Below are 26,422 nucleotides of genomic sequence, written 5' to 3'. Positions count from 1 at the left end.
TTACTGTATTTAATTATATGTCCTGTTGATCCCTCTGCTAACAACCAAAATCTGTGAGACGGTAAATCTCTTATCGATACACTTTCACTACTTTATACTTTGCCTCTGTGTTGTTTTAATTCAAAGGTTGTTCACCAAAGTAAACAGAACAACTGAACTTGATAAGAAGATAAATGTTGAGCATCATATACTTCTTCCATCATACAAAGTCTTTTCTCTGTAGTTTCTCTCAGGTCATGTCAGCGTGCCAGAAACAATTATCAAATCATGCAGAATAAATTTAGATTAGGTCACTGATCTCTTCTCATGCAGGCTCTAGACTCACGTAAGCATGTTAAATATGACATATGATATTATTGGAGACACACACACACACACACACACACACACACACACACAGCAACAGGTGGATGGGCCTTTAGGATTTGGAAACAGAGATTTCATCCTTCCCAAGGAAAAAATCTCTTAGCTATTGAGCAGAACAGATTAAAAACTGAATTGACTTAATCTCTTCTTAAAATATACTTTTATCGGCGAGCTTATCCTGATTTGACTTGAGTTCTTTGATTTTACTTGTATTTTTATCTATTTTTTTAAATAAATGTCTATTATTATATATGTTTTTCTTACATCATTTCAATTATATATGTATATATATATGTATATATATATATATATATATACATATATATGTATATATGTATATATAAATTAGTTTACTCCTGTTGAATACTAAGTGATCCAACAAAGTCCTTTTATATTTAAATAATATGTATTGGTAGGGCACTGGTATAGCCTGAATAGATGTTAGAGCTCCAGTTTGTTGAATCACTCTGTATTTATCAGGGACTAAGCTGTTTTTCTAGGAGACATTTGTTGCTTTGAGTAGAAATGAGTAAAAACTGAATGGAGTTCTGCCACTACTTGATCAACACCTTCTCACAAAAAAATATATCTTATACTGTATATACTGTATATTTTCCTAATGTATATGTTCTTAATATGCACTTGTACAAAGTATTTCCTTTTATAATGTAATATAACTTATTATTTGAATGGAGCTCCACAGCATAACGTATTTCACACGATTGTACCTGTATAACCAGCGTGACAATAATCATCTTTCATCATCATCATCATCATCTGAGGAGGCACGGCCATGCAGAAGAAGTCTGCGCATGCGCAGTACCGACAAGCGTCGATCCAGCAGCACGATTTGAACAACTTCCTGGTCCGGGAAAATATCTATCTGACATTATCGCGACAGCCTGCTCGGTTGGTATCTGCAGCTCAGCTCAGCTCAGCTCAGCAGCAGCAGCAGCTAGGCCCTGGTGCTGGAATGAGAAACTATAAGTTATTATTACTAGTTAAACATTAACAAAGCTCAGCGTCACGTTTCAGAAACACCCCAGCTCTCCTCAGGACTCAGCTATGGTCCGAAACACGAGGGAGACTCTGAACATATGGTAAGTTTAGGAGCTAACTGTTAGCATTGAGCTAGCTGGCTAATCCATCAACACCCAGCTTGTGACAGCTGACCAGCCAACTAGCTACAGTTAGCATTAGCAAAGTGAGCTGGCTTGGCATAATCTCGTTTAAACAGGTGACTTGTTTAGGAGGGATTGTGTTGCTGGGTTTAGTAACAACCTTCCCAGGATGTTGTTTCCTGTCTCAGCACACTCAGGTGTTTGTTTGAGTGATGTTAACAGAGGCTAACAGCCTGCTAGCTAGCATTGGTATGTCGTCGTTGCTTGGTGCAACAGTCTGGCTAAACAAACAACAACAGACTGACAGAATACCAGAGATGTTGGCAGTGTTTTCTCTGTGTTCATGTGTGTTTTATTCCCACTGTCTCACCTCTTATTGGTGGATATATATGATGCCTTCAGGCCGACTTTATAATGTGCCCTTAAAGGTCCCATGTTATAAAAATGTTTTTTTTATTATAAAGCAGGCTTAAAGGTCCCATATCATGCTCATTTTCAGGATCATACTTGTATTTTGTGTTTCTACTAGAACGTGATTACATGCTGTAATGTTAAAAAAAAACTTTGTTTTCCTCATACTGTCGACCTGAATATGCCTGTATTTACCCTCTGTCTTAAACGCTCTGTTTTAGTGCATTTCGATGTAATTGTGACGAAATTGCAACAGAATTGCGTTGCTAGGCTACAGCTTGGGTCCATGTGCTCTTCCTGTCAGCTGATGACATTCACATATACACTGCTACCAGGAATAAACTGGGACACATTTAGAATGTTTACGTTTAATTCTGTGTAAAGGGTCTAAATATTGTATATTTGTGACATCACAAATGGACAGACATCCTGACAGCATGTTTCAAATGCAGAGTTTCTGAATACGGGCTGTGTGTATTTCCCTGTGGATTGAGCGTTTCGATACTTTCACAATATTTATATAGGACTTAAGCCTGCTGTATGATAAAAAAAACATGTAAATCTCTCTTTATTATAATATGGGACCTTTAAGTCCTATATAAATACTGTGAAAGTATCGAAACGCTCAATCCACAGGGAAATACACACAGCCCGTATTCAGAAACTCTGCATTTGAAACAAGCTGTCAGGATTTCTGCCCTTTCGTGATGTCACGAATATACAATATTTAGACCCTTGACACAGATTTAAATGTAAACATTTTAAATGTGTCCCAGTTTATTTCCTGGTTGCAGTGTATGTGAATGTCATCAGCTGACAGGAAGTACGCGTGGACCGCAGCTGTTGCCTAGCAAAGCAATTCTGTTGCAATTCAGTCAAAATGCGCTCAAACGGAGCGTTTCAGACAGAGGGTAAATACAGGCATATTCAGGCAGACAGTATGAGGAAAATAAAGTGTTTTTTTTAACATTACAGCATGTAAACATGTTCTAGTAGAATCACAAAATACAAGTATGAACCTGAAAATGAGCATAATATGGGACCTTTTAAGGAGAACAAATCATCACTCCAAGTCCTTTATCCCTCCTGCTGTTAAGCTGCTGAACACAGACCATACCCATTTTAAATGACTGTTATTTAGAGGAACTTTAATATATGTTGTTCTTATATATTGTTTCGGCTTTTATTGCTATAATGCTATGTATTTATATGGTTCTTATTATAACTTGTCCCTCCAACTGCCCCATGCCTTTAATATGTTTCCTTTGACTTAACTAATTATTGGTTGTCTGTTGTATGTATGGATGGATGTATGGACTGGGAATGCTACAAATGAATTGTCCCCCTTGGGGATAAATAAAGTTGTCTGAACTGAATATTATGCTCTCTTTTAAAAAACTCAGGTTGACATGCCTTAAAAAACACAATTTAATTGATGTGTTTCGCTGTAATTACTGCTGACACATCGGGTGTGTGACTGTTTCACCTCTATTGGTGGATATATCAATTCAAACTTTATTTCAGACACACAGGAGGGTCCATAGCAATAAAAGAAAAGAAAAAGAAACGAAAAACATACAAGATAAGACCACAGCAGTTCATCATTCAATTCATATGTATAGGCTATCTCGCCAGTGTTTTCTGACCCTGGATGAGTACCGAGTGCAGCTCTTGCTCGGGCTGGTTAAAGCCTCTATGATGCTGTTCTCTGACTCATCCAAACAACAAATACAATTATACATCAAATATCTTAAAAGTGCCTCACATGTAGGATTACCAAAGGACACAAACAGTTGACTGGCACTATCCCATCTGGGAACCCGAAGCAACAACCTCATTGCATCATTGTAAGCCACTATGAGCCTTCGCATACTACTTTCCTTGTAGCTAAACCAAAGATGAGCTGTGTACAAAGGCGTGCAGAAAGCTCTAAATAATGAACATTTTACATTTACAGAACACATACTGAACTTACGAAGCAACATATTTGCCTGAGCATATAGTTTACAGCACTGTCGATAGATATCTCTGTCATCATTCCAGTCATCAGTGAGAAAATGGCCAAGGTATTTTATTTCCTTGCATGTCGTGAGAGGAATATCGCACAAATGAAACGCAGGAAGAACTAATCTCTTATCTTCTCTATTATGCTCTCTTTAAAAAACTCAGGTTGACATGCCTCAAAAACACATTTTAATTGATGTATTTCACTGTAATTACTGCTGACACATTGTGTGTGTGTGTGTGTGTGACAAACAACTTGGCAGGCCAACAGTGCTTAATGGATTATTGTGAGCATTCCCCCCCTGATATTTGATTTTTGTCTCTTCCATCTTTTAGGGGATGAGACGAGATCGGTTGTTTCAGCATTTGCAGCTCTGGGCTCGTTGACTCTCTCTGTGTTGGGTCAGGATGGCGCAGGGAGGCTCTCAGCTTGACTTCCACATCCTGCAGGACCTCAAACAGCGTTTCCCAGAGATCCCAGAGGGGGTAGTGTCACAGTGCCTTCTGCAGGTATACACACACAGAAACACACACTTTTGTTTCCTGCATATGCTCTGAAAAGCTGTTTGGAGAATGTTGGAAAATTGAGTAGAAGAAGAAAGTTGTTTTGTGTTAGGATGTCCTGCTATGTTTGCACTACCGGATTACTAACCTCTACTAACCTACCATTTTTTGGGCTTCGAAGCTTCGGTGAGAAATATTCGAAGGTATTTGAAGCTTCGGGACAGTGCCTACTGTTACGTAAGGCAAGGCAAGGCAGCTTTATTTGTATAGCACATTTCAACAACAGGGCAATTCAAAGTGCTTTACAGAAACATTCAAGAACATTGCGACAAAATGCAAAAGAACATTAAGAAATAATTAAAACAGTTATAAAAACATTAAAACATTAAAGATTAGAAAATAAAAACAAGCTAAAAATACTAAAATTGCATAAAACTCAAAAGAGTAAAAGTTATAGTGCAGTGTCAGAATAAAAGGCACCCGCAAACAGGAAAGTTTTAAGCTTTGTTTTAAAAGAAGTGAGAGTTGGAGTGGTCCTGCAGGTTTCTGGGAGCTTGTTCCAGATATTTGGTGCATAAAAACTGAATGCTGCTTCTGCATGTTTAGTTCTGACTCTGGGGACACTAAGCAGACCTGATCCAGATGACCTGAGAGGTCGGGATGGTTCATAACACAGCAGAAGATCAGAAATGTATTTTGGCCCTAAACCATTTAGTGCTTTGTAAACCAGCAGCAGTGTTTTGAAATCAATTCTCTGAGAGACAGGCAGCCAGTGTAGAGACTTCAGAACTGGACTGATGTGATCCACTTTCTTGGTCTTAGTGAGGACTCTAGCAGCAGCGTTCTGAATCAGCTGCAGCTGTCTGATCGATTTTTTAGGAAGACCGGTAAAGACGCCGTTACAGTAGTCAAGTCGGCTGAAGATAAATGCATGGACTAGTTTTTCCAAATCCTGCTGAGACATCAGTCCTCTAATTCTTCTCATATTCTTCAGGTGATAGAAGGCTGTCTTTGTAATTGTCTTAATATGGCTGTTAAAGCTCAGGTCTGAGTCCATGACTACACCAAGGTTTCTGGCTTGGTCTGAGCTTTTTAACATCACAGATTGTAGGTGAGCACTAACCTTTAATCTTTCTTTTTTGGCTCCAAAAACTACGACCTCAGTTTTGTCTTTGTTCAGCTGAAGAAAATTCTGGCACATCCAATTATTGACTTGTTCAATGCACTCACTCAGTGCTTGTATTGGACTGTAGTCTCCTGGTGATAGAGTTATGTAAATTTGTGTGTCGTCTGCATAGTTATGGTAATTTATTTTGTTGTTCTCAAAAATCTGACCCAGTGGGAGCATGTAGATGTTAAACAAAAGAGGCCCCAAGATGGAGCCTTGGGGAACTCCGCATGTGATTTTGTTCAGCTCAGATTTGCAATTACCTATAGACACAAAGAAGTCCCTGTCTTTTAGGTAGGATTTAAACCAGCTGAGTGCTATGCCAGAAATACCCACCCAGTTTTCCAGTCGGTCTAGTAATATATTATGGTCAACCGTGTCGAATGCAGCACTGAGATCCAGTAAAACTAAAACCGTAGTTCTACCACTGTCTGTGTTCAATCGGATGTCATTGAAGACCTTAACAAGAGCAGTCTCAGTGCTGTGGTTTCTTCGAAAACCTGACTGGAAGACATCAAAAGAGTTGTTTAGTGCCAGAAAGCTATTTAATTTTTGAAAAACTTTTTTCAATTATTTTAGACAAGAATGGAAGATTTGATATCGGTCTGTAATTATTTACTACTGATGAGTCCAGATTGTTCTTTTTGAGGAGTGGTTTGATGACAGCAGTTTTCAGGGCCTGTGGGAAGACTCCTGAAACAAGAGATGCATTAACAATCTGTATGTACACTTTTCGCCCTTCAGCTCCATGCCAGGGAGACCTCCTCTGTTGTTAAGAGCCTGACCAGCATGTTTGTGTGCTCATTCTCTGGGGGAATATCCATTAGACAGTCTACACTTTGATTGATGTCTTTTTGACCAATAGTTTTTGAGAAAAGTGGGGAAAAGTAACGCCTCCGCCTATGTATGGAAGATCATTAACATTCAATTAGTGTAATAAACGTTATCTTTATTGACCTTTTATTAAGTAACACTGCTGTAACGTCAAAATTGTGCGCAGGATTACACACAAACAGTGTCTGTGTTGACAGACTTGCTGCTGCAGTGCCAAGCAGTCAATGAGCGCCATTGATGTTAAAAATGCCCATTTGAAAGCATTTATTCCCTTTCTAAAGGGTAATATATTATTTCACAACTTGTGATAGTACAATAATCATTTCTTACAGACTACAGTACTGTGAGAAGCATAAATTAAGTCGAAATGTACAATTTCGCTGCTCTAGTCATCTCCCCTCTCAAGCTGCAGAAGCTGCAGAAGCTGCAGTCGGGACTGAAGCTTCCCCTCCAGGCGCTGTGGGCGCACGTAGCAAACTTACTGAAATCTCACAGGAACAAATGGCGTGGAGGTCTCTTGCTTGATCGGTAATGAAAGAGATGGAACTGAAGATCATGGCACCCATATAAATTGTATGCACGACCTGGAGGTATTTATTCAGCGATGGGCGAAAAAAGGTTGTCATTAGTGTACGGAATATAGTTAGTGTACATTAGACACACGCACCTCTACACATAAGAAACAGCGATATTCGTCTGGGAATACCTATCTGTCGCGGGGGGGCTGGAGGCAATCCCAGCTGACATTGGGTGAAGGCGGGGTACACCCTGGACAGGTCGCCAGACTGTCACAGGGCTGACACATAGAGACAGACAACCATTCACGCTCACATTCACACCTACGGGCAATTTAGAGTCAACAATTAACCTAACCTGCATGTCTTTGGACTGTGAGAGGAAGCCGGAGAAAACCCACGATAACACGGGGAGAGCATGCAAACTCTATACAGAGACACCTTGAAAATAACTAATAATAATTAATGTTGTATATGAATAATGAATAATGTTGTGGGATTATTCCTTATTTCCTGGGCTATTTGGGGATTTATACTTTTTTATTACATACTTATATATAAAAAAACAAAGAAAAAACTAAGCATTTGCACACTGATCTAGAGATAGATTACCGTTGGCAACGGTCCAAGCTTCAAAGCTTTGAAGCATTGGGGTCAGCCCTAGTATTATCCCTTTATGAAGTAGCCTTGTGACTGAGCCACACTGCATGACTGACACTGTTCTCTGTCGCTGTCTCAGAACAACAATAACCTGGATCTTTGCTGCCACCTGCTGGCTCAGGAGAGTAACAAATACCTGTATGGAGAGTACCATCACAGTCCAGATGAGGGGCGACTCAGTCGAAACCACATGCTGCACATTAGCCTGGGATACCCGGGCTCAGATGCGAGCAAGGCAAATGGAGGAGCAGCAGGAGTAGGGCGCTCCCTCGTGCACAGCACCAGTGACAGTCACATCGAACCCCAGCGGCCCAGCTACCCTGAGCCACTGTCGGCCCCCGCCACCATGGCCCCCTCCCCGGGTTACAATCCTTTCTTCATGAACGATCAGAGCCGCTCGGCTAGCACTCCCACTCCTCCACCCACAATGCAGGGCATGTCTCCCACTTACTCCCCTGTCCCCCGTTACACTATGAACCCTATAACAGTCACTCTTTCGCAAAGTAATATACCCAATGTCCCACAGGCTCTGCAGATCCCGCCTGGGCACTACGCTAACAGCACCAACACCACCCTGTATATTCGACCCTCACCCTCCCAGAGCCCACAGCCAGCACCCTGGTCCTCCTCAGGGGCGCCTGTGTATCAGCATCAGCAGTCCCCCTACAGTACTCCCACGTACGGCTCGCCGTACAGCTCCCCGCAGCATCAGGTCCAGCCCCAACCACAGCCCCAGCCGCAACCCCAGCACCAGCAATATTGCTTCCTCCCTATTAGCTCCCCAACCATTCCCAGCATGCCCTACCATCACCAGCAACAACCCCAGCAACAGCCACCTGTTTACAGGCCCTACCACACAAAAAGCTCCCTCAAGAACCAGATAGAGATTACCCTAGAGGGGCCGCGACCTCGCAGCAACTCCCCTGTGCACACCCCCCACCCACAGGGAGCGCTTTACATGGCCACCAGCCCCTCGCCCAGCTCCCCTTCGAGGGGCATCACTATGAGTGGACCTTCGGGGCCAGCAGCAGCCTTCCACCCTGGGATGTACCTGCAGCATCAGGGTCCTGCAAGGCCTCGACCCGCCTCCTCTCCTCAACCGGGCCAGTCGGCCTACACCTTTAAAATCAAAGTGTCCCCTGGAGGCCAGCCCCAGAGGCCCCTCAGCTCATCTCCTGTGGCCGAAGCAGAGTCTCTTCTCAACATAGTAGACCAAGGGGAACACAACGCCGCCCCTGCACCCATCCTGCCCATCTCCGCTCTGCCAGGGAACATTGTCAGTCAGTTTCAGCATATGCCCCGACGTTCAAGCTCAGGCTCTGATGACTATGCCTACACACAAGGTAGGGGACTCTTGTTTCTTTTCTGTCTATTGCTCTGCATGTGTTTGACTTTCTGTCACTAGTGTTTTCCAGTTGTGAGGTGACATTGGATGTGTGTTTGGGGCTGTGTTGTCTAAAATAAAGACTAGACCAAAACATTTAGCCTGAGAATAGCTGACTTCATCTTAGATGACTTCCTACTGGTGTTTGTGAAATTGCTGTTGAGCAGAGTTTATAGCTGCACATCATCTTAGAATTGAGGACTATTTTTTGTATTGGTGCTTAAAATGTGGACCATATAACCGAATGTCTGTGGTTTGATTCCAGCTGGGTGTATTGGTTGCTTGTCATTCTCTGTCTCTGCGTTTATCTACACATTCACTGATAAGATACTAAAAAAAAACATATTAAATGTTCATGTTCACCTTACTGATTTTACTGTAAACCTTAAATTTTCATATATGCATACATTTATTTGCAACTATTTAAGATCTCACATGTTACAGATTTTAGACGGTGTGAGAATTGAGGATCCAACTTTTTATTCAATTATATTAAGGGTCTCAAACAAGTAGCTGCCCGTTTCTTTACTGACACTGTTCCGATAACGTCGCACCTACTTGATGTGCGTATAATTAATCTTCTTCAACTTGGTTAAAAGTAGGCCCATTTCATTAAATTGTAACCATCCAGTGCATTCAGCAGCGCATTCTTCCATCACATGTACAGATGATTTGCCAGCATCCCATTAAATAGGAATTCAGTCAAATTACAACCGTCTGCATGCACAGTGCTTTCTCCCATCACATGTGCAGCCCACACTACTGCCAACACTTTCATGCAAGTTTGGATTATATTACTGGAGGGAATTATATATTTTTATGATACTAAAGTTAACCAACAGATTGTAGCCGAAAGCAAAGTACACTGTTTATAACTTCACACCTGCTGGTTTTTGCTAGCAAACTCTTCCCATTTTTTTAAAGTTTAGATTTAACTTTATTGTCAGTAGGTCTGCGCTCTCCGAGTGCCATTCTAGTTCCCATTAATTTCCCATAAATTCATGTTAATTCCCATAGAAAGTTTCCACCTTTTAATATTCCTGGAATTTTGCAAAAATTGATCCACAATTTGTAATGTTTAGCTACGATCTTGTAGGCTTAGTTTGCTATCATATTTGAGGCTTTCTCCCCAGCCATTTAAACATTCTGTAGTTTGTGTGTCTGCTTTGTGACCATTTGTCCTCTTTAACTGTGTTTGTTGTCTTGCGCTACATAATGTTAAACTGGTGATGGTCAGACTTCTTTGAAAGTCGACATACTGCAAGTTGGCCTTTATTTCACATTTTGTCTGTGTTGCTGCCTTTCTAGTGTTTTTAATGAGATGTGGTAATTAGTCTGTTCAGCCCCTGTACCGTAATGTCAGTGTTGGGCTTGTATATTGTTATATGGAGTTTGTAACGGAGCACTAAAGTGAGATAAGGTTTTATATAACTTTTTTATTTTTTATTATTGAATTTTAAGCATTTTGTGTTTGTTGTGTTTCCCCCCAGCTCTCCTGCTCCACCAGCGGGCCAGGATGGAGCGTCTAATGAAGGAGCTGCGGATGGAGAAGCAGAAACTAGATCACCTGAAGTCCGACGTCAACAACATGGAGTATGACGCCCTTCAAAGACGCTTTCGACGAGTCAACTCCACCAGTCTTATACCCAGAGTAAGGACTGAACACCAACATTGTCTCCTCTTTACAATTTTATGTCACAACAAATCTTCTTATACTTTTTCACATGCTCACAAAAGATGACGTACAACAATAGGCTGTGGAATTATTATTTATTTCACAAGTTCAGGATTCAGAATATTTTAGACTCTACTTTTACGACTTTAGCAGCTACACTGCTACTGACTGTCTGGGTTTGAACCAGGGTTTGGACTTAGTCATGTGTCCAATGGCAGAAAAGGAATCAAATTGATCTTAAAAACAATCAAACTTTGAGTGTTTATTTTTGTCTAATTTAACTGGGTTGTGTGTTTGCGCCGTCTGCAGCCTGAAGAGATGACCCGATTGCGGAGTCTGAACAGACAACTTCAGATTGATATCGACTGCACCCTGAAGGAAACAGATCTGCTGCAGTCTAGAGGTATACACACACACACAAACACACAAATGCACATTCCTACACGTAAACCTCTGAAGTGTATCTCTGATTTATTTGAAAGCATTGATCTTGAAAGAGCTGAGCCCAGAAGCAGACAGAGTTGGGTCCAAAGTGATGGATGAGGCTCCATCACGCTGCATACAGATGCAGCGTTCTAAAATGACCGGCTGGTCCGTGACAGGACCCGGGCCGATCCCATGTTGACTCTCATTGGGCCCTTACACAGTGTTTGGTTGGTACGTGATCCTTGTTGATTACGTAATTGATAACAGCATTGCCACGATACAGTATGCCCCTAATCACAGTGTCTGGAAATGAGTTGCAGTGCTTTATCTATTTAAGAGTGGTGTCTTTGGAAGCTGAAACAGTCTAACTAGCAGCTGGCTCAAAAGTGTGACCAGTTTACTTGCAGTGAGCCCACTGAACATCTGGGTCATGGTCTTCCTGGAAAATTTGTGGAGCGTTCTTCCACTTTGTTTCAGTATCCCAAATGCCTTTAGGCAACCGCTGGCGGAGATGCTATGTGTGCAAGTTGTTTTTAACACCGACTTACTGTTTGCCACTCATCCAAAGAGCTACGAATGGTGAAGCAGCCAGGCAGCAGTTGTCTCGCCTTTGAACGCTGACTTCCCTCCCCAGTGCCCCTCTCACTCTTTGTTTTTGGGGATGGCCTGCTCCGTCAATGAAGAAATCGGAACTTGCAGCAAAAAGAGCTGCTGCAAAATAATTGGAGTTTAAACTGATGCTTCTTGGGTGCATAATATTTCTTAAAATGTTAAGCCATGCATTTTCATGTCTTCATTGGCAGACAATAAAGTGCATGTTCAAAATTAGGGTATCATATTAGTTACACAGTTGTAAAAACTATGTATTACTGTTCCTGTTATTCACATAGAAATAAAAATGAACATAAATTAATTTTAGTTGTAATTTGTTTTACTATAATATGTCACTATTAAAAAAGGAGACAGCCTGAATTACCATAAAATCTTGAACCACAGAAATTGAACTGACTTGACCTTCCAGTAGATGGCGCTGTGCCGTAATTGCTTCAATAAAGTAGCATGAAGATTAAACAGCCATTCCTAGACAGTTCTCCAAACTTTAATTGTGTATGTATATAGCTACATTCTTCTGAGACATTATACCTGGCCCTAACAAAAACAAACTAAAACTACTGTAAAACTAAATATATAAAAACTAATGCTGTCAAAGTTAACGTGATAATAACGTGTTGACACAAATTTGTTTTAACGTCACTAATTTCTTAAACGCATTAACGCAATCGATTTTTTTCAGAGGTTGTAGCGGGCTCAGTTTTAAAACTAGAGAGAAGATACTGGTATCATATGAAACTAGGAAACCTAAATAATTAGAATACTAACTTGTCACAAAGGAGGTTAAATAATGCTCCAAACGTACGCTGAATTTTGTTGAGGAAAAACTGGCATGGCCATTTTCAAAGGGATACCTTGACCTCTGACCTCAAGATATGTGAATGAACATGGGTTCGATGGGTACCCACGAGTCTCCCCTTTACAGACATTCCCACTTAATGATAAGCAGACTGACACACTGACAGCTGTTGTTGCCTGTTGGGCTTGAGTTTGCCATGTTATGATTTGAGCATATTGTTTTATGCTAAATGCAGTACCTGTGAGGGTTTCTGGATAATATTTGTCATTGTTTTGTGTTAATTGATTTCCAGTAATAGATATATACATACATTTGCATAGAGCAGCATATTTGTCCACTCCCATGTTAGTGTAAGTGTTAAATACTACAAATCTCCTTTTAAGGTACTTTTTGAGCAGATAAAAAATGTGCGATTAATCACGATTAGATATTTTAATCGATTGACTGCTAATAAAAACTAAAACTAAACCTTTCTGAGAAACTGAAACTAAACTAAAACTCCAAAAACTTACTAAAACTAAAATGAAATTGAAAAGTCAAAACTATTCTAACCTTGGTCTGAACACGGCAGTCTGTCAAGAGGCTCAAGGAGAAGAGCTGGAAACTGGTCGGACTGATTGGACCTCTGGATGGACACTTCTAAACAAATATCTGTATCTGGTGTCTTCTTTTCCTCCACAGGGAAGTTTGATCCAAAAGCAATGAACAACTTTTATGACAACATTCAGCCCGGTCCGGTTGTGCCGCCCAAACCTGGGAGGAAAGGTGAGCATTTTTCCTGCGTTTTCAGAACAAAAAAAAAAATACGTTTTCAAGGATGTGTAAAGAAAAATAGATGTTCTACAGGTCACAATACGCTCATAGTGTTGCCAAGATACATATTTGAGTGTCAGTGCAAGACCATTCAGGTTCGTCCTTACTCACATACAGTATTTGTGTTATTTAGTTTCCAGCACATTGAAGATTTGGGACATTTTTATTTGAAAAACAAGTCTAAAAGCTTTACAGACTTCGGTCTGTATTGGTCAGCATGGCCTCCACAAATGTGTTGCCATGGGAACTAGATGAGAAACCTTGCTCTTTAGTGAATGCCCACGTCTATCAACATTTCTACTGAATGGTTGATGCTTGAATGCCTGTGTGTGTGGTGTGACAGCTGTGGTTAATTCCAGCCCTGAGTTGATGACACTTAAATTGTTGCGTTATGCACTTAATCACATGAATTAAACAGCCTTTTTCATTTGTTTTTGTTAGAAGGGGAGCAGGGCCCCAAGCCAGTCCCGGGGCCCCAGAGGGACGAGGACTTCGAAGGCGCCCAGTGGAACTGTGAAAGCTGCACCTTCCTCAACCACCCCGCCCTGAACCGCTGTGAACAGTGCGAGATGCCGCGCTACACCTGAGCTTAGAGCTGCGCTGTATTGCCCGCCCCCCCTGCCCTATCCCCTGCCAATCCTTGGATAGTATAAGCCCCTCCACCCCTCCAAGAGCTGCAGAATCTGTCTAGAGGTCTGTCAATCAAATATATAAGCCCCTCTTACCTGCTGAGGAAGAGCCACTATCCCTCTCTGCCCACTTGTCCTGCTCCCGTCTACTACTCCTGTGCACTTTGACCCCTTTTTTCCATTGGCGGAGGATGATGATGATGATTCTTATTCAGGACAGTTGGAGACTCTTCTCATGAGAAGAGGGAGTGACACGCTGCGACTCGGGGCTTCAGAAAGCTTAAAGCGATAGAAGGATTGAAGAGGAGGAAGAGGAGCTACGGTTTACCTAGAGAACATTCCACGCAGAAAGAGAGACTGCCCTGTTTACACAACTGCGCCCATTCCTGAACTCAAAATGGAGGCACTTCCACTTTAATCTAGGACCTGTGACTATCCTCTGACAGTGGAACAATGAAAGCAATGGTATATACATTCTGACTAATGCGAAATGTAGACTGTACACTGTATCTGGCTCTGTATTAGAGCCCATTTCACTGAAAGAAGAACACTAAAGACATTTGCATAGGAGTATATTCCTGGTACTTTTATGCATATTAAGCCACCCTGTATTATGTGTTCAGAAGATGTTGATTCCTGTGCAAATGCCTCAACTTGCTGTACTTAATAAAGGAGCTGATTCTATGTGACTTGACCACGCACAGCTGGCATGTCTGCATAGTTTTTTAATTTTATAATTCAGATGCTCCTTTTTCCCCACATGAACCAAACACACCTTTTTATTTCCCAGTACATGTTTATTATGTAAGTAATCAAACCAGTGGGAATCAGAAACACGGCAGAAAATGGTAGTGGCATGCACACACTCACTCACTAACCAGAGGAAGCTGGTGAAGTTTCTAACCATATTACCTTCTGTCGTGGTCATACTGTCCTCCAGGTTTGAAACTTTACATTTAGGGCTGCACAATTAATCAAAATCGCAATATGGAGTACTGTAATTTTCATATCGCAGGGGGAGCAATATTTGTTAAAGGCAAAATACCATTTTAAATTAAATATTGTGGTGCTGCAGAGATGTCCTGGCCTACACATCATCATAATCATCTACTAAAGACTTAAGAAAACACATCATCATTTTAATGTTTTTCAATGAAAATGAGAATAATGATGTTAAAATGATCATTCCCTCTAATATCACAAATCATATCACAATAACAGTCAAATTAATAGCAATTAGATATTTTTTAAAAATTGTTCAGCCCTATTTACATTTTCTGCTTGATTGATCCCATATGGTGCCTTCAAATGGGGTCGTGTTTACCGTGTTCACGACCAGAGTCCATATGAACGCCCCCCTCTCTTGGTATACACAACGTCGTAGGTGGAAAGTTTCTGAAAGCTCAGAGTTCACGACTTGTGGCGTGTTTGTTGACGTCAGAAATGGCGGAGGCCATGGAAGTAAATTTTTTTTGTACATAAATGAATATATTGTAATTTTAGTTGTATATTTTTCTTCGCAATTTTATAATATGTCTGAGGAAAATGTTGATATTCCCAACAGCCTCATCTTTTTCCTGTTATTAAAGTCATAATGATTATGTTACCTGCTTGCTAACTTGCTAAATTGTTAGCCGCTGTGTCTTCTAGACGCCGACAGTAACGTTAATATTGGCGTTGCTTAGCAGCGGTGTTCTCACGACTTAACCACTTGAACGCCAAGCATATCGTGTACACGACTTCCCATGTTGTAAACACGAGCTCACGAGTTTCATTTGAAGGCACCAATAGTCCTCATAACACTACTCATGCACAGCACATTTCACTCTAGCGTCTCCTAAAGTCATGGACCTTAATTTAGATGCAAAAACTAAGATTTTTTCAGTAACTACAATCACTTTATTCTACAGCCTCTCCCTATCTGAAATGTGTTGTATCCTACTGGGAGCATTCCCTACTGGGTGAGAAGATAAGGAGGCATCACATGGGGAGGGTGTGTGAGCACATGCTGGGTGGTATGATCATGCAAACACACTCTGCAGACATGGTCATTTGCCATCTTCCTTCCCACTGGTCTTCTTGTAATGAATATTACTTTATTATGCTTATTGCGCATACTTACATATAATACAACCATTATATAAAAAAAAAAGAAAGCCGGTATAACTCGGGCTATGCTGCAGGTTTAACCACTGTTTACATGTGACCGGCTCTGTGCTATTTATTAACCAGTAAATGTTCCTCTCACCAGTATGTCATCATTTGGGAGGTGACTGTGGAATGATTTTTTTACTGTCTTAGGTAGCTTCTGTTTATAATCAGTATCCCTGATGCTTGTAATAGACTCAAATAGGACAGGAGAAAAGACTCTTATTGGAGCTTCATGACGTGCTTTCACCGATCTATTACAGGAGGAAGAAGGCTATGCCAAGTTCCAGTTATAGTGTATCTCTGGGTAAATGTAGCATTTCCTTAGGTGTGCCCTGTCTTCCTCACTTTGTCATGATATCACATCTGTAGGATGTCTTCCTCCCTGGGTCCGATACTCCCCTTCCCTCTACTCTGATTGGTTAATTATTCCACCAATTCATCCTGGTACTGGGGTCAGTGAATCCATCTGTTCCCTCCAGATTTTCTGCCCAAATTTAAGACCTACTGGAGCTCCACTTAAAGGGGACACCGAGTTATCTGAGCGCTGACATTTTCTCTCAGATTAAGCTGGCTGGGTTGGATTTCTTTTTCAGTCGGGTTTGCTGCCAAACCTTCTGAGAGAGCACGGGGCTTCAGTCCAGTGAGTGAGGTTAGTCTTTTGAGAGTTCACAGTATCAAATGGAAGAGTTCATTTCCAGTCCTGAAACTAACAATAAGCGTTTGTGTTTCCTGTTTTTCTACTCTGTGGTGGTGCACTGTGTAACGGACTGAGGGTTCCTATTAATGAGAGGACACCGGGTGAAACGGAGTCTCAATGTCTCCTCTTGTCTCACATGTTTTTAGTAGTAGTCTTCATAGTTCTTGGGGTTGAGGCAGTAGAGGATTGCTCCCCCAAAAGAGAAGATGGTGGATCCCCAGGCCAGGCCGTAGCCCCAGTTGAACTCGTGGTACACCCGCAGACTGACCGTCTCGATGAACTTGATGGGGAAGAGGACCAAGCTGCACACCTGGAGCACCACTGCAGAGGAAAACAGGAAAGAGAGAAGGTACTAATGTCAAAATAAGTATGGTAAATAATAGGGCTGTCAAAAGTAAACACGATAACGCAAATTTGTTTTAACGCCAATCCCAACATCAGTTTTAAAGCTAGAAAACCTAAAGAATCCATCGGTAACAACAATGTTGGGAAAGAGGCTAAATAATGTTCCAAACTTGTGCTAAATTTTGGCGAGGAAAAACAGGCATTTTCAAAGGGGTCCCTTGACCTCTGACCTCAAGATATGTGAATGAAAATGGGTTCTATGGGTACCCACAAGTCTCCCCTTTACAGACATGCCCACTTTATGATAATCACATGCAGTTTGGGGCAAGTTAAAGTCAAGTCAGCACACTGACAATTGCATAAAGCAAGCATATTTGCCAACTCCCATGTTGGTAAGAGTATTAAATACTTGACAAATCTCCCTTTAAGGTACATTTTGAACAGAATAAAATGTGCGATTAAATATTTGTATCCATTGACAGCCCTAGTAAATACATATACAGTAGATGACTGACCAGTTTACATAAACTGGACAGAGAGAGATACAAGGCACTCGGATGGCCACCAAAATCCTTGACAAATGAAAGGTTTTAGTGCCTTGGATCTTTCCCCCTGACGTTTATCATGGACGTAGGTTATCTTGGAAGCTGGACAGTCATTGTTTTGTATTTTCCGACTGTCCTTCAGCTCTTCCTTGTTGTGTTTTTGCTACAGACTCTCTTTACGTACCTGCGGAGAACAGCATGACGGCCACGGGCTTGTAGCAGCGACTCCTGGAGCCGGAGCACAGGGAGAGCAACGCCACGAGGAAGGAGAGCAGGGTGAGGGCAGCCCCCCCCAACAGCAAGGCCAGTGTGGCGATCTGCCAGTCTGAGACAAACACACACAGACACACACACAGAGAGGAGGGAGGGAGGGAGGGTGAGAGAGGAACGGCATGAAATCACACTGAGATAGAGAGTGACATAGGTAGCTAAAACGAGGTTACTCTGGAGAGCTGTGTCTGCAATGTTGACAGGAGGGAGGAGAGTGGAGGGATAAAAGGGTAGAGTAGGTCACAGTCCATACTGGTGACTGCCATGCTCACTCTTACACAACAGAGAAACAATTCCAATGAATTATTGTGTAAAAACTAACTTTTGTGGTTCGGAGGCTGAGACAACTCCTCATGCATACTCTGAGAAGCTGCTGATGCCTCATCATGTTTTGATGTGAGCCACTGGGGATCCATAGCCGGTGGCAGAAGAAGAAGAATGTGAACCATGCAGCGAATAAACCTCGTACCGAGCACAGCAGTTTCTGGCTGACAAGAAACAAACAAACCGACACACACACGGCTGGCTACACACAGATTTCAGCGGGTTCAGTAATGGATCCCGATGCAGCAGAAAGGCTTCTGTGAGGTGACTCAGATAATGAGTATCCCTCCCTGCTGGCCGATGCCAGCTCAGCAGCATTCTCAGCATTTCATTCAGATTTACTCCAAAAACACTCAACTGGAAAGAACTGCTTTCCTGTCCCTGTTGGGACGCCAAAGCAGAAACAAAAAAAGGGAACAAAATAGGAATGTGTTTGCCAAAATAAAGGCAGAAATAGTAGAGATTTTTGTTTGCTTTGTGCAAAAAAACAATTTGTTTTAGACTTAAATAGCCATGGGACTTTATCTGAGGACTGTTGAGAGACACTATATGTTGTTATTGTTTTCTTTTCCTGGTTTTACTGTGTACTTGCGGAAACAGGAGGTCCATTTGTAAACATGCAGAGGATATTATGATGAGACATTTGATTACACAGGAGGAAACCATTTAAAGTACAGTGGGTGGGGAAAAAATAACATGAAAGCATAAAGGGGAATGGGCTCTGCCTAAGGGATTCAATTAAGGCTGCCCTCCTCTTAGTCGATTAGTCGACTAATCGGTTGTTTTGGTCTAAGTCGACCAAGGTTTCTTTAGTCGATTAGTCGTTTTTTGGCTGGACCGTAGAGAGCCAGACCTACAAACGCAAAAGCCTGTCACTGAGGGACTGACTGAGTGATGAAGTTACACGATTGGTCAGCCGAGTGTTGGAGTTTCTCTCTTTCAAAATGAAAAGGCGGGGAACAGTCCTTTATGCAAATGAGCCCGTCCAGCGCGACGCATCCGGCTCACGAAACATGGACGAAGCTGTCAAACTAGGCGATCTTGTTCTAAAATGAAACAAGATCCAGCAGTGACATAGCCTATTTCTCACTTAAAACGTTTTCAGAAGTAGATTTTGGGGGATTGTTATGAGCAGGCCGCTATGTTGTTTCCTGTTTGAGACAGCAAGCAGAAACCCAGGGACAAATCACTCACGCACATACTCGGTTTTGACCGAGTCTTGTTTGGCTTTTTTCATGCTGAATGACTTATTTCCAAGAAACTTATGAGCACACCAGAATTAAAGCGGTAAAACTCAGTTTTACAGATCTGTCGATTAAATCAACTTATCGATTAGTCAACAAAATCGTATTGAGTGTTATTGACTACTGTCATTGATAGACTTTAGTTTAGAGAATGATTTGTCTTATTATGGAGCCCAGGAAAAAAAAATTATAAAGCGTTGCCAAGAATATTTCCTCTCTGTTGAGGCAGAAAATCATTAAAACATTCACCAGCAAAGAGAAAGTGACGGAACATAAGCTGCTTAAAATACAGTTCCCACTCTCGTTGGAGCGAAACTTTATTACAGGGGCCAAGCAGCTCAAATATAAACAAACATCAACTACTTCTGACCAAATATGGTTCAGGATTTAGAGTTTAAAAATGGGCCCTGTCACCACAGGATGTTGGAAAAAGCCCACAAAAAGCAGAGCCTCCAGCTTGCACAACACGAGGCCCCCTTGAAGACTGACCCCTTTGCCTCTCTCTGCCACCGCCTCGCTGCTTTCCTCTCAGCCACAGTGACTTGACCTGCAGTTGTCAAAGCCTATCATTGGTGGGATATCTTCTCTCCGTCAGTTCGTTGCCTTCAGCCCAGCCAACCTTATCAGCGCGCTCATGAAAACAGCAGGATGCAGAAAGTCATCTCATCTCAGATTTTGGAACAGACCCTGTAACTCTGTGCAAGAAACACAGCCAGAGTCGGAGTGCTTAAAGGCTTTGACGAGCAGGAAGCGCCAAACTATTAATCTGAGCCTTGCATGATGACAGATGGAAAAAGGAGATACAGTACACAAGATCCAATCTGAGCATTAATTATGGCCCCATGTGTGCATGTCAGGCGCTGCTTAAGTGTTAATCGAAAAAATCCCTCAGGGCCCAAATTCAGTTTCTTTGTCTGAGACAGTGGTGGAAGATCTGTGTCACAGAAGAGCCCTGAGTGTCTGTCACACCCACTCAGACTCACTCTCTCAAGGCAGCAGGATGGAGAAGTTTAAGATCTTCAACTAAAGGGGTCCTGGTTCAAGACCCCCAGTGTATGTGAGCACTAAACCTCTACAAGCTCTCTGTATCCAACATTGTGCCGTGACCTCCCTCAAAGACAAGACATCCACCCAAATAGGGGCTGGGTAACGTATTGCATTATTAATATGCTTTTTTTGGCATCACTGCGTCTGACTGAGCAGACCTCGCTCACACACCGGCTCCACATTTGTCGCTTCATCTCGCACCGACCTGGCATCCGCACACGCTGCTCTTGCAGGAACGTTCCACATTCCTAGCCCTTTAGAGTCTGTATCTCTTGTACTTGACTTCTGACCCTCTGCCTAAGTGTGTGTGGGAGACGAACTGAAAGACTATTTCCGTCTGTATGCTTTAAACACTTCATGAGCGTGTAACAAGGCAATATCTCATGTCTGCTTTCTAATTCACACTGCATGTTATTCTCCCAGACACACACTTGCAGGCCTTGCAGAAAAAAGCTCAAAACATCTGAGCGGCCAGCTGGTGTTTCAAACTAACAGGATTTATTTAATGCCCAGAGCATGACACTGAGGAAATATTGGGGGGTTCTGGAGAGGAGGGTGGGGGGTAGAAACTGATTACTGGGATTCAAATCAATAAGCCTAGCCAAGCACACGCCTGAGGAAATGGGCAGTTTGCTGTGTGCATTAACTGTGGTATGCTGCTGCTTTCTGCTGCTGCTGCTGCTACTGCTGCTGAGAGCTGACATGGACGGAGACGGCATGTCTTTATATGGCACCAAAGTGCACTTTGTCTGCGCTGACGGAGGAGAATCAGGGCCAGCGTGACCCACAGTAACTCATCTCTCAGACAGAAAGAAAACATTTTGTCAGACTAACAAAAACACAATTCACAACTCAGCACAGAGGAGGAGGTCAGACGCTGCAAGAAGTGAAATATAGACATATAAATATGAGAATAAAGAGATGCACACACAGGAAAAAATGAAGGAAGCTGTAGTCAGGAGTGTAGTGGCAGGTAAAACTACATTTTACATTTGCAAAATAGACTTTAGAGATATTTACACTCATAAAAAAAAATCCCTTATGAGATAAAGAACAATATTCAGTGCTAATCAGGCTTATTTACAGTGCAGGTACAAGAAAACACAGACGAAGAACTATACAACTAGGGCTACAAAATTAATCGGAATTTTAATGAAATTGCAATATGCAATTTTCAAATCACAATATTTGTTAAAGGCTAAATCTGTGTCAAAATACCATTTTAAATTAAATACTGGTAAAATATGGTGCTGCAGAGACGTCCTGGTCTAATCATCATATTCCACAGAAGAAAACATCTTTGTTTGGTACAGTTCCCCACAAAAATCACACCATAATCATTTAAATATTTATTTATATTTTCAATGAGAATGAGAATTATAATGTAAAAAATATCTCTAAAATTGCAAATCATAGCGCAATTGCAATATCAGTCGAAATAATCACAATTAGATATTTTTTCTTTATTGTTTCTTATTTTTTCTTTATTATTTCTTATTTGATCGTTCAGCCCTATATACAACCCCATAAAAAGCCCTGCAGTACATTAGGAAGCTTTGTATTTTTTCAGGCTATACTTAGTGCATGGTGTTTGTACTGGACTAGATTATATTGTAAAGTATTTCTGTTACATTGTCTACCTTACAATCTAGTGCAATACCCCAAACTGTGGCCTAAAAACGTGCCAGAGTTAAATCAGTCTCAATAAAAAAAAAAAGATAAACATTACAAATTGCAGGGCTGCTGTATTGGATTACATAACAGCAACGCATAAAGACATGTTTTCCTGAAATGTATTTTTGTTGATGCTGTTTCTACTCTCAACCACCTTCTTTTTTTTTTACCCTGGATGAAAATATGAAATGCTTCCAGATAAAAACCTTCATGGTGGACTCCATAAAGAAGTTTCCTTAAAGAGGAAAACCAACATTTCTGGAGTGCTTGACTTGTTTCCCTGGTTACTAATCTCCAGGCATCTGGATCTCTGGGGAGCTCTCTGCTCTGAGTTGCCCTGCTCCTTGGCCCGGTGAAGAAACCCACACAAAGGCTCATTTTGTGAGCAACAAAAGGCCAAATGAAACCCCAGCTGGACCGCTCCTGGCGAGGCGAAATTCCCACAACATTCAGTGTGGCGCACTGGGCAAAATGTTTCAGAAGAAAAGTTAACTAAAAAAAAAACCCAAATGTCTTATTATTCTTCAGACTTTCACTCAAGGATACACTTTTTTTTCTATTTTTTTTTTTATTATACTGTATATTTCCCACTTGGAAAGCAGCTCACGATCTTATTCCATGTAGAAGAGTTCTGCAGTTTAAATTAACCAGGCAATCATAAAGTAATTAACATTTAGCACTCTCATGGGTGATGTTTTATATAATTCTCACCACACAGAACAGATTGCTCTGTCTGCGGGGTCCCTTTGTTCACCCGGAGCATCTGACTGTCATTTGAATATGAATGCGGGGTGTCTGTCTGCACCCTTTAAATCTGACATTTCAAGGGTGAAACACCCCTAAAACTATACAACTATACTGCTATACAACTATACAACTATATAACTATATAACTATACAGCTTAAACTATACAACTATACTGCTATACAACTATACTGCTTAAACTATACAACTATACTGCTTAAACTATACAACTATACTGCTATACAACTATACAACTATATAACTATATAACTATACAGCTTAAACTATACAACTATACTGCTTAAACTATACAACTACACTGCTATACAACTATACAACTATACTGCTTAAACTATACAACTACACTGCTATACAACTATACAACTATACTGCTTAAACTATACAACTATACTGCTTAAACTATACAACTACACTGCTATACAACTATACAACTATACTGCTTAAACTATACAACTATACTGCTTAAACTATACAACTATACTGCTATACAACTATACTGCTTAAACTATACAACTACACTGCTATACAACTATACAACTATACTGCTTAAACTATACAACTATACTGCTTAAACTATACAACTACACTGCTATACAACTATACAACTATACTGCTTAAACTATACAACTATACTGCTATACAACTATACTGCTTAAACTATACAACTATACTGCTATACAACTATACTGCTATACAACTATACTGCTATACAACTACACTGCTATACAACTATACAACTATACTGCTTAAACTATACAACTATACAACTATACAACTATACTGCTTAAACTATACAACTATACTGCTATACAACTATACTGCTTAAACTATACAACTATACTGCTATACAACTATACTGCTATACAACTATACAACTATACTGCTTAAACTATACAACTATACTGCTATACTACTATACTGCTATACAACTATACTGCTATACAACTATACAACTACACTGCTATACAACTACACTGCTATACAACTATACAACTATACTGCTATACAACTATACTGCTTTAAAACTTCCAAAACAACATGGTGGCGCATCATCATCACCCCATCAGTGTGTGTGTAGATGATGGAGGTCTCATGATGATGAGTGTGTGTGTGTGTGTGTATAGGTCTCACCGGTGACCAGCGTGCTGATGCAGGACCAGTCCTCGGAGCTGACGGGCTTCCAGCAGGACCACCACATGGACAGGTAGTACTGGTCGTCCGCCGTGACCCAGGCCGGGCTCAGCACGGACCCGACATCCAGACACAGGGCGAGAAACACGCACACCAGACCCACCAACTTCAGGGGCGTCAGCGACGACACCCGCACCTCCTCTGTGCCGCTCACCGATGAAGACATCATTAAAGTATCTTACTCATAAATAAACAAACAGAAGAAGAAGTGTGTTTTTTGATCTGTCCACAAATCCACAGAAAGAGTCTTCAGGTTGGAGTAGTGGTCGTCCTGTTCCTGTCCGTGCCGTGCTGTGGTGAGCTGCGTCCTGAGTCCAGAGACGCTGCTGCCGCTGCTGGAGACCAGCGCGCTCTGCTGCTCACCGGTCCGCGCGCTGCTAACGGGACCGCGAGCTGTAGACTGCTGAAATAACACAGGGCTGCACCTGCTTTGCTGGGTCTTAGTGCCGACAGCATCTCTCTCTCTGCTGTAGGAGTGAAAAAGAGTAGGCGTTGAAAACAGAAGTCAGTAAGATATATTATATATATTTATATATTTTAAAATGAAAATCAAATAACCATAATATATTAAAGCTTGGCTGCACGGTGGTGCAGTGGTTAGCACTGTAGCCTCACAGCAATAGGGTCTTAGGTTCAAACCCGGCTTGGGGCCCTTCTGTGTGGAGTTTGTGTTTTCTCCCTGTGGTAGCGTGGGTTTTCTCCGGGTACCCCGGTTTCTTCCCACAGTCCAAAGACATGCAGGTTAGGTTCATTGTTGACTTTAAATTGCCCGCAGGTGTGAGAATGTGAGCGTGAATGGTTGTCTGTCTGCCCTGTGATAGTCTGCCGACCTGTCCAGGTCGTACTCCGCCTTCGCCCAATGTCAGCTGGGATCGGCGACCCTGAACAGGATAAGCGGTTACAGATAATGGATGGCTGGATGGATAATATAGCCTGAACACATAGTGGCCTATATAACGTAACTGATAAGTTAGCCAAGAAAGGAAAACATTTATAATTTTCTCTTTTTTTCACCTGATTTTCAAAATTCTGGGAAATAAAGACACCACTAAATGAAGTGAAGTAGACAGGAAAATTGGGGCACTCAAGGTAGGCCTATAACTTATCCCGTGGTTTCCATACTTTTTTACGTCAAGGACGCCTACACTGACATAAATTAGACCCCCATTTGATCAGATTTTGTCCCAGCCCAGGATCCTCCCTCTGATTAGATTTTTTCTTTTAGTTGTTTTATTACAAAAAATGTATGAAACCCATGACAAAAATAGCCATGCATTCTGCCATTGTGTTATTCCCCTTTTTGCTGGGAACCCCCTGAAACCTCCTCAAGGACCCCTGGGGGTCCCCAGACTCCACTTTGAAAACCACTGAATTATACCACTTCATCACTATCTGTCAGTGGGATGTACTGAACATCACAACGTGACTCTCATGTATCAAAGGGGGCATTTTTCTTTTAAATATTATATAAATGATATCACCCAGTCACATTATCCACGATGCAGTCTGTCATTGATTACAATTACATGCACAGCCTATACAAAACCTGCATGGCTGTATTTATGAAATTTTCATTATGATTTATTATAACATATTCTCGATTTCAAGGTTTAATGTAGCCTACAGTATAATGTATAACAGTCTGTATCTCTGTCAAATGCTGTTGTTTTTTCTGCTTTGCTGCTGATGGGAAATTTAATTCAATTTATGTGGAATGTTGGCAAAATGCAGCCATTAACTACAGCCACCACGAGGCAAAACATCCAGAAATAAAAACAGACTCCTGACAGGTAATTTATCATTTTTCCTAATTTAACTTACATCCAATATGAGTAAACTTTTGTTTTAATTGGGTTCACCCTTTAACTACATCCCTGCTTTTCTCTTGCGACACACTTTGCTCTACTTCTCTGTCACTCCTCTATATCTCTTCGGGTTTGTTTAACACCCCCCCCCCCCCCCCCCCCCCACCCCCCCCCCCCCCACACACACACACACACACACACACACGCACACAAGGGAAGCTTACACATCTTTTTTCTAATTGAACTTAGATAATCCTTTGTCCTCAGGGAAGAATCTTGCAATTAATTCATATTGATTAACACTCACACTCTCACACACGCAATATATATGCACACACACACACACACACACACACACACACACACACACACGCATACACACACACTCACACAAACAAGTAATTTTTTAAGCAAATTAACTTCATTACATTTAAACAGAAAT

The 26,422-nt window shown here is 41.4% G+C and overlaps 2 protein-coding genes across 2 annotated transcripts; one reads left to right on the top strand and one right to left on the bottom strand.

The window, feature by feature from the left end:
* Positions 1-1,157: 1,157 nt before the first annotated feature.
* On the top strand, positions 1,158-16,077 carry tab3 (TGF-beta activated kinase 1 (MAP3K7) binding protein 3). Its single transcript, XM_074635253.1, has 7 exons — positions 1,158-1,466; positions 4,239-4,412; positions 7,663-8,926; positions 10,458-10,618; positions 10,952-11,045; positions 13,161-13,244; positions 13,734-16,077. The coding sequence occupies exons 2-7, from the start codon at positions 4,311-4,313 to the stop codon at positions 13,877-13,879; spliced, it is 1,851 nt and encodes a 616-aa protein (XP_074491354.1). The 5' UTR covers positions 1,158-1,466; positions 4,239-4,310; the 3' UTR covers positions 13,880-16,077.
* tmem47 (transmembrane protein 47) lies at positions 14,698-24,561 on the bottom strand. Its single transcript, XM_074635263.1, has 3 exons — positions 24,116-24,561; positions 17,844-17,984; positions 14,698-17,090 (listed from the first exon to the last, which is right to left on the bottom strand). Exons 1-3 carry the CDS (start codon positions 24,342-24,344, stop codon positions 16,912-16,914), a joined length of 549 nt encoding a protein of 182 aa, XP_074491364.1. The 5' UTR covers positions 24,345-24,561; the 3' UTR covers positions 14,698-16,911.
* Positions 24,562-26,422: the final 1,861 nt, after the last annotated feature.

The sequence above is a fragment of the Sebastes fasciatus genome, chromosome 5, assembly GCF_043250625.1.
Source record: "Sebastes fasciatus isolate fSebFas1 chromosome 5, fSebFas1.pri, whole genome shotgun sequence".
Lineage (NCBI taxonomy): Eukaryota > Metazoa > Chordata > Actinopteri > Perciformes > Sebastidae > Sebastes > Sebastes fasciatus.
Note: the sequence above shows the minus strand (reverse complement) of the source record. Positions and strands in the feature narration are given on the sequence as shown.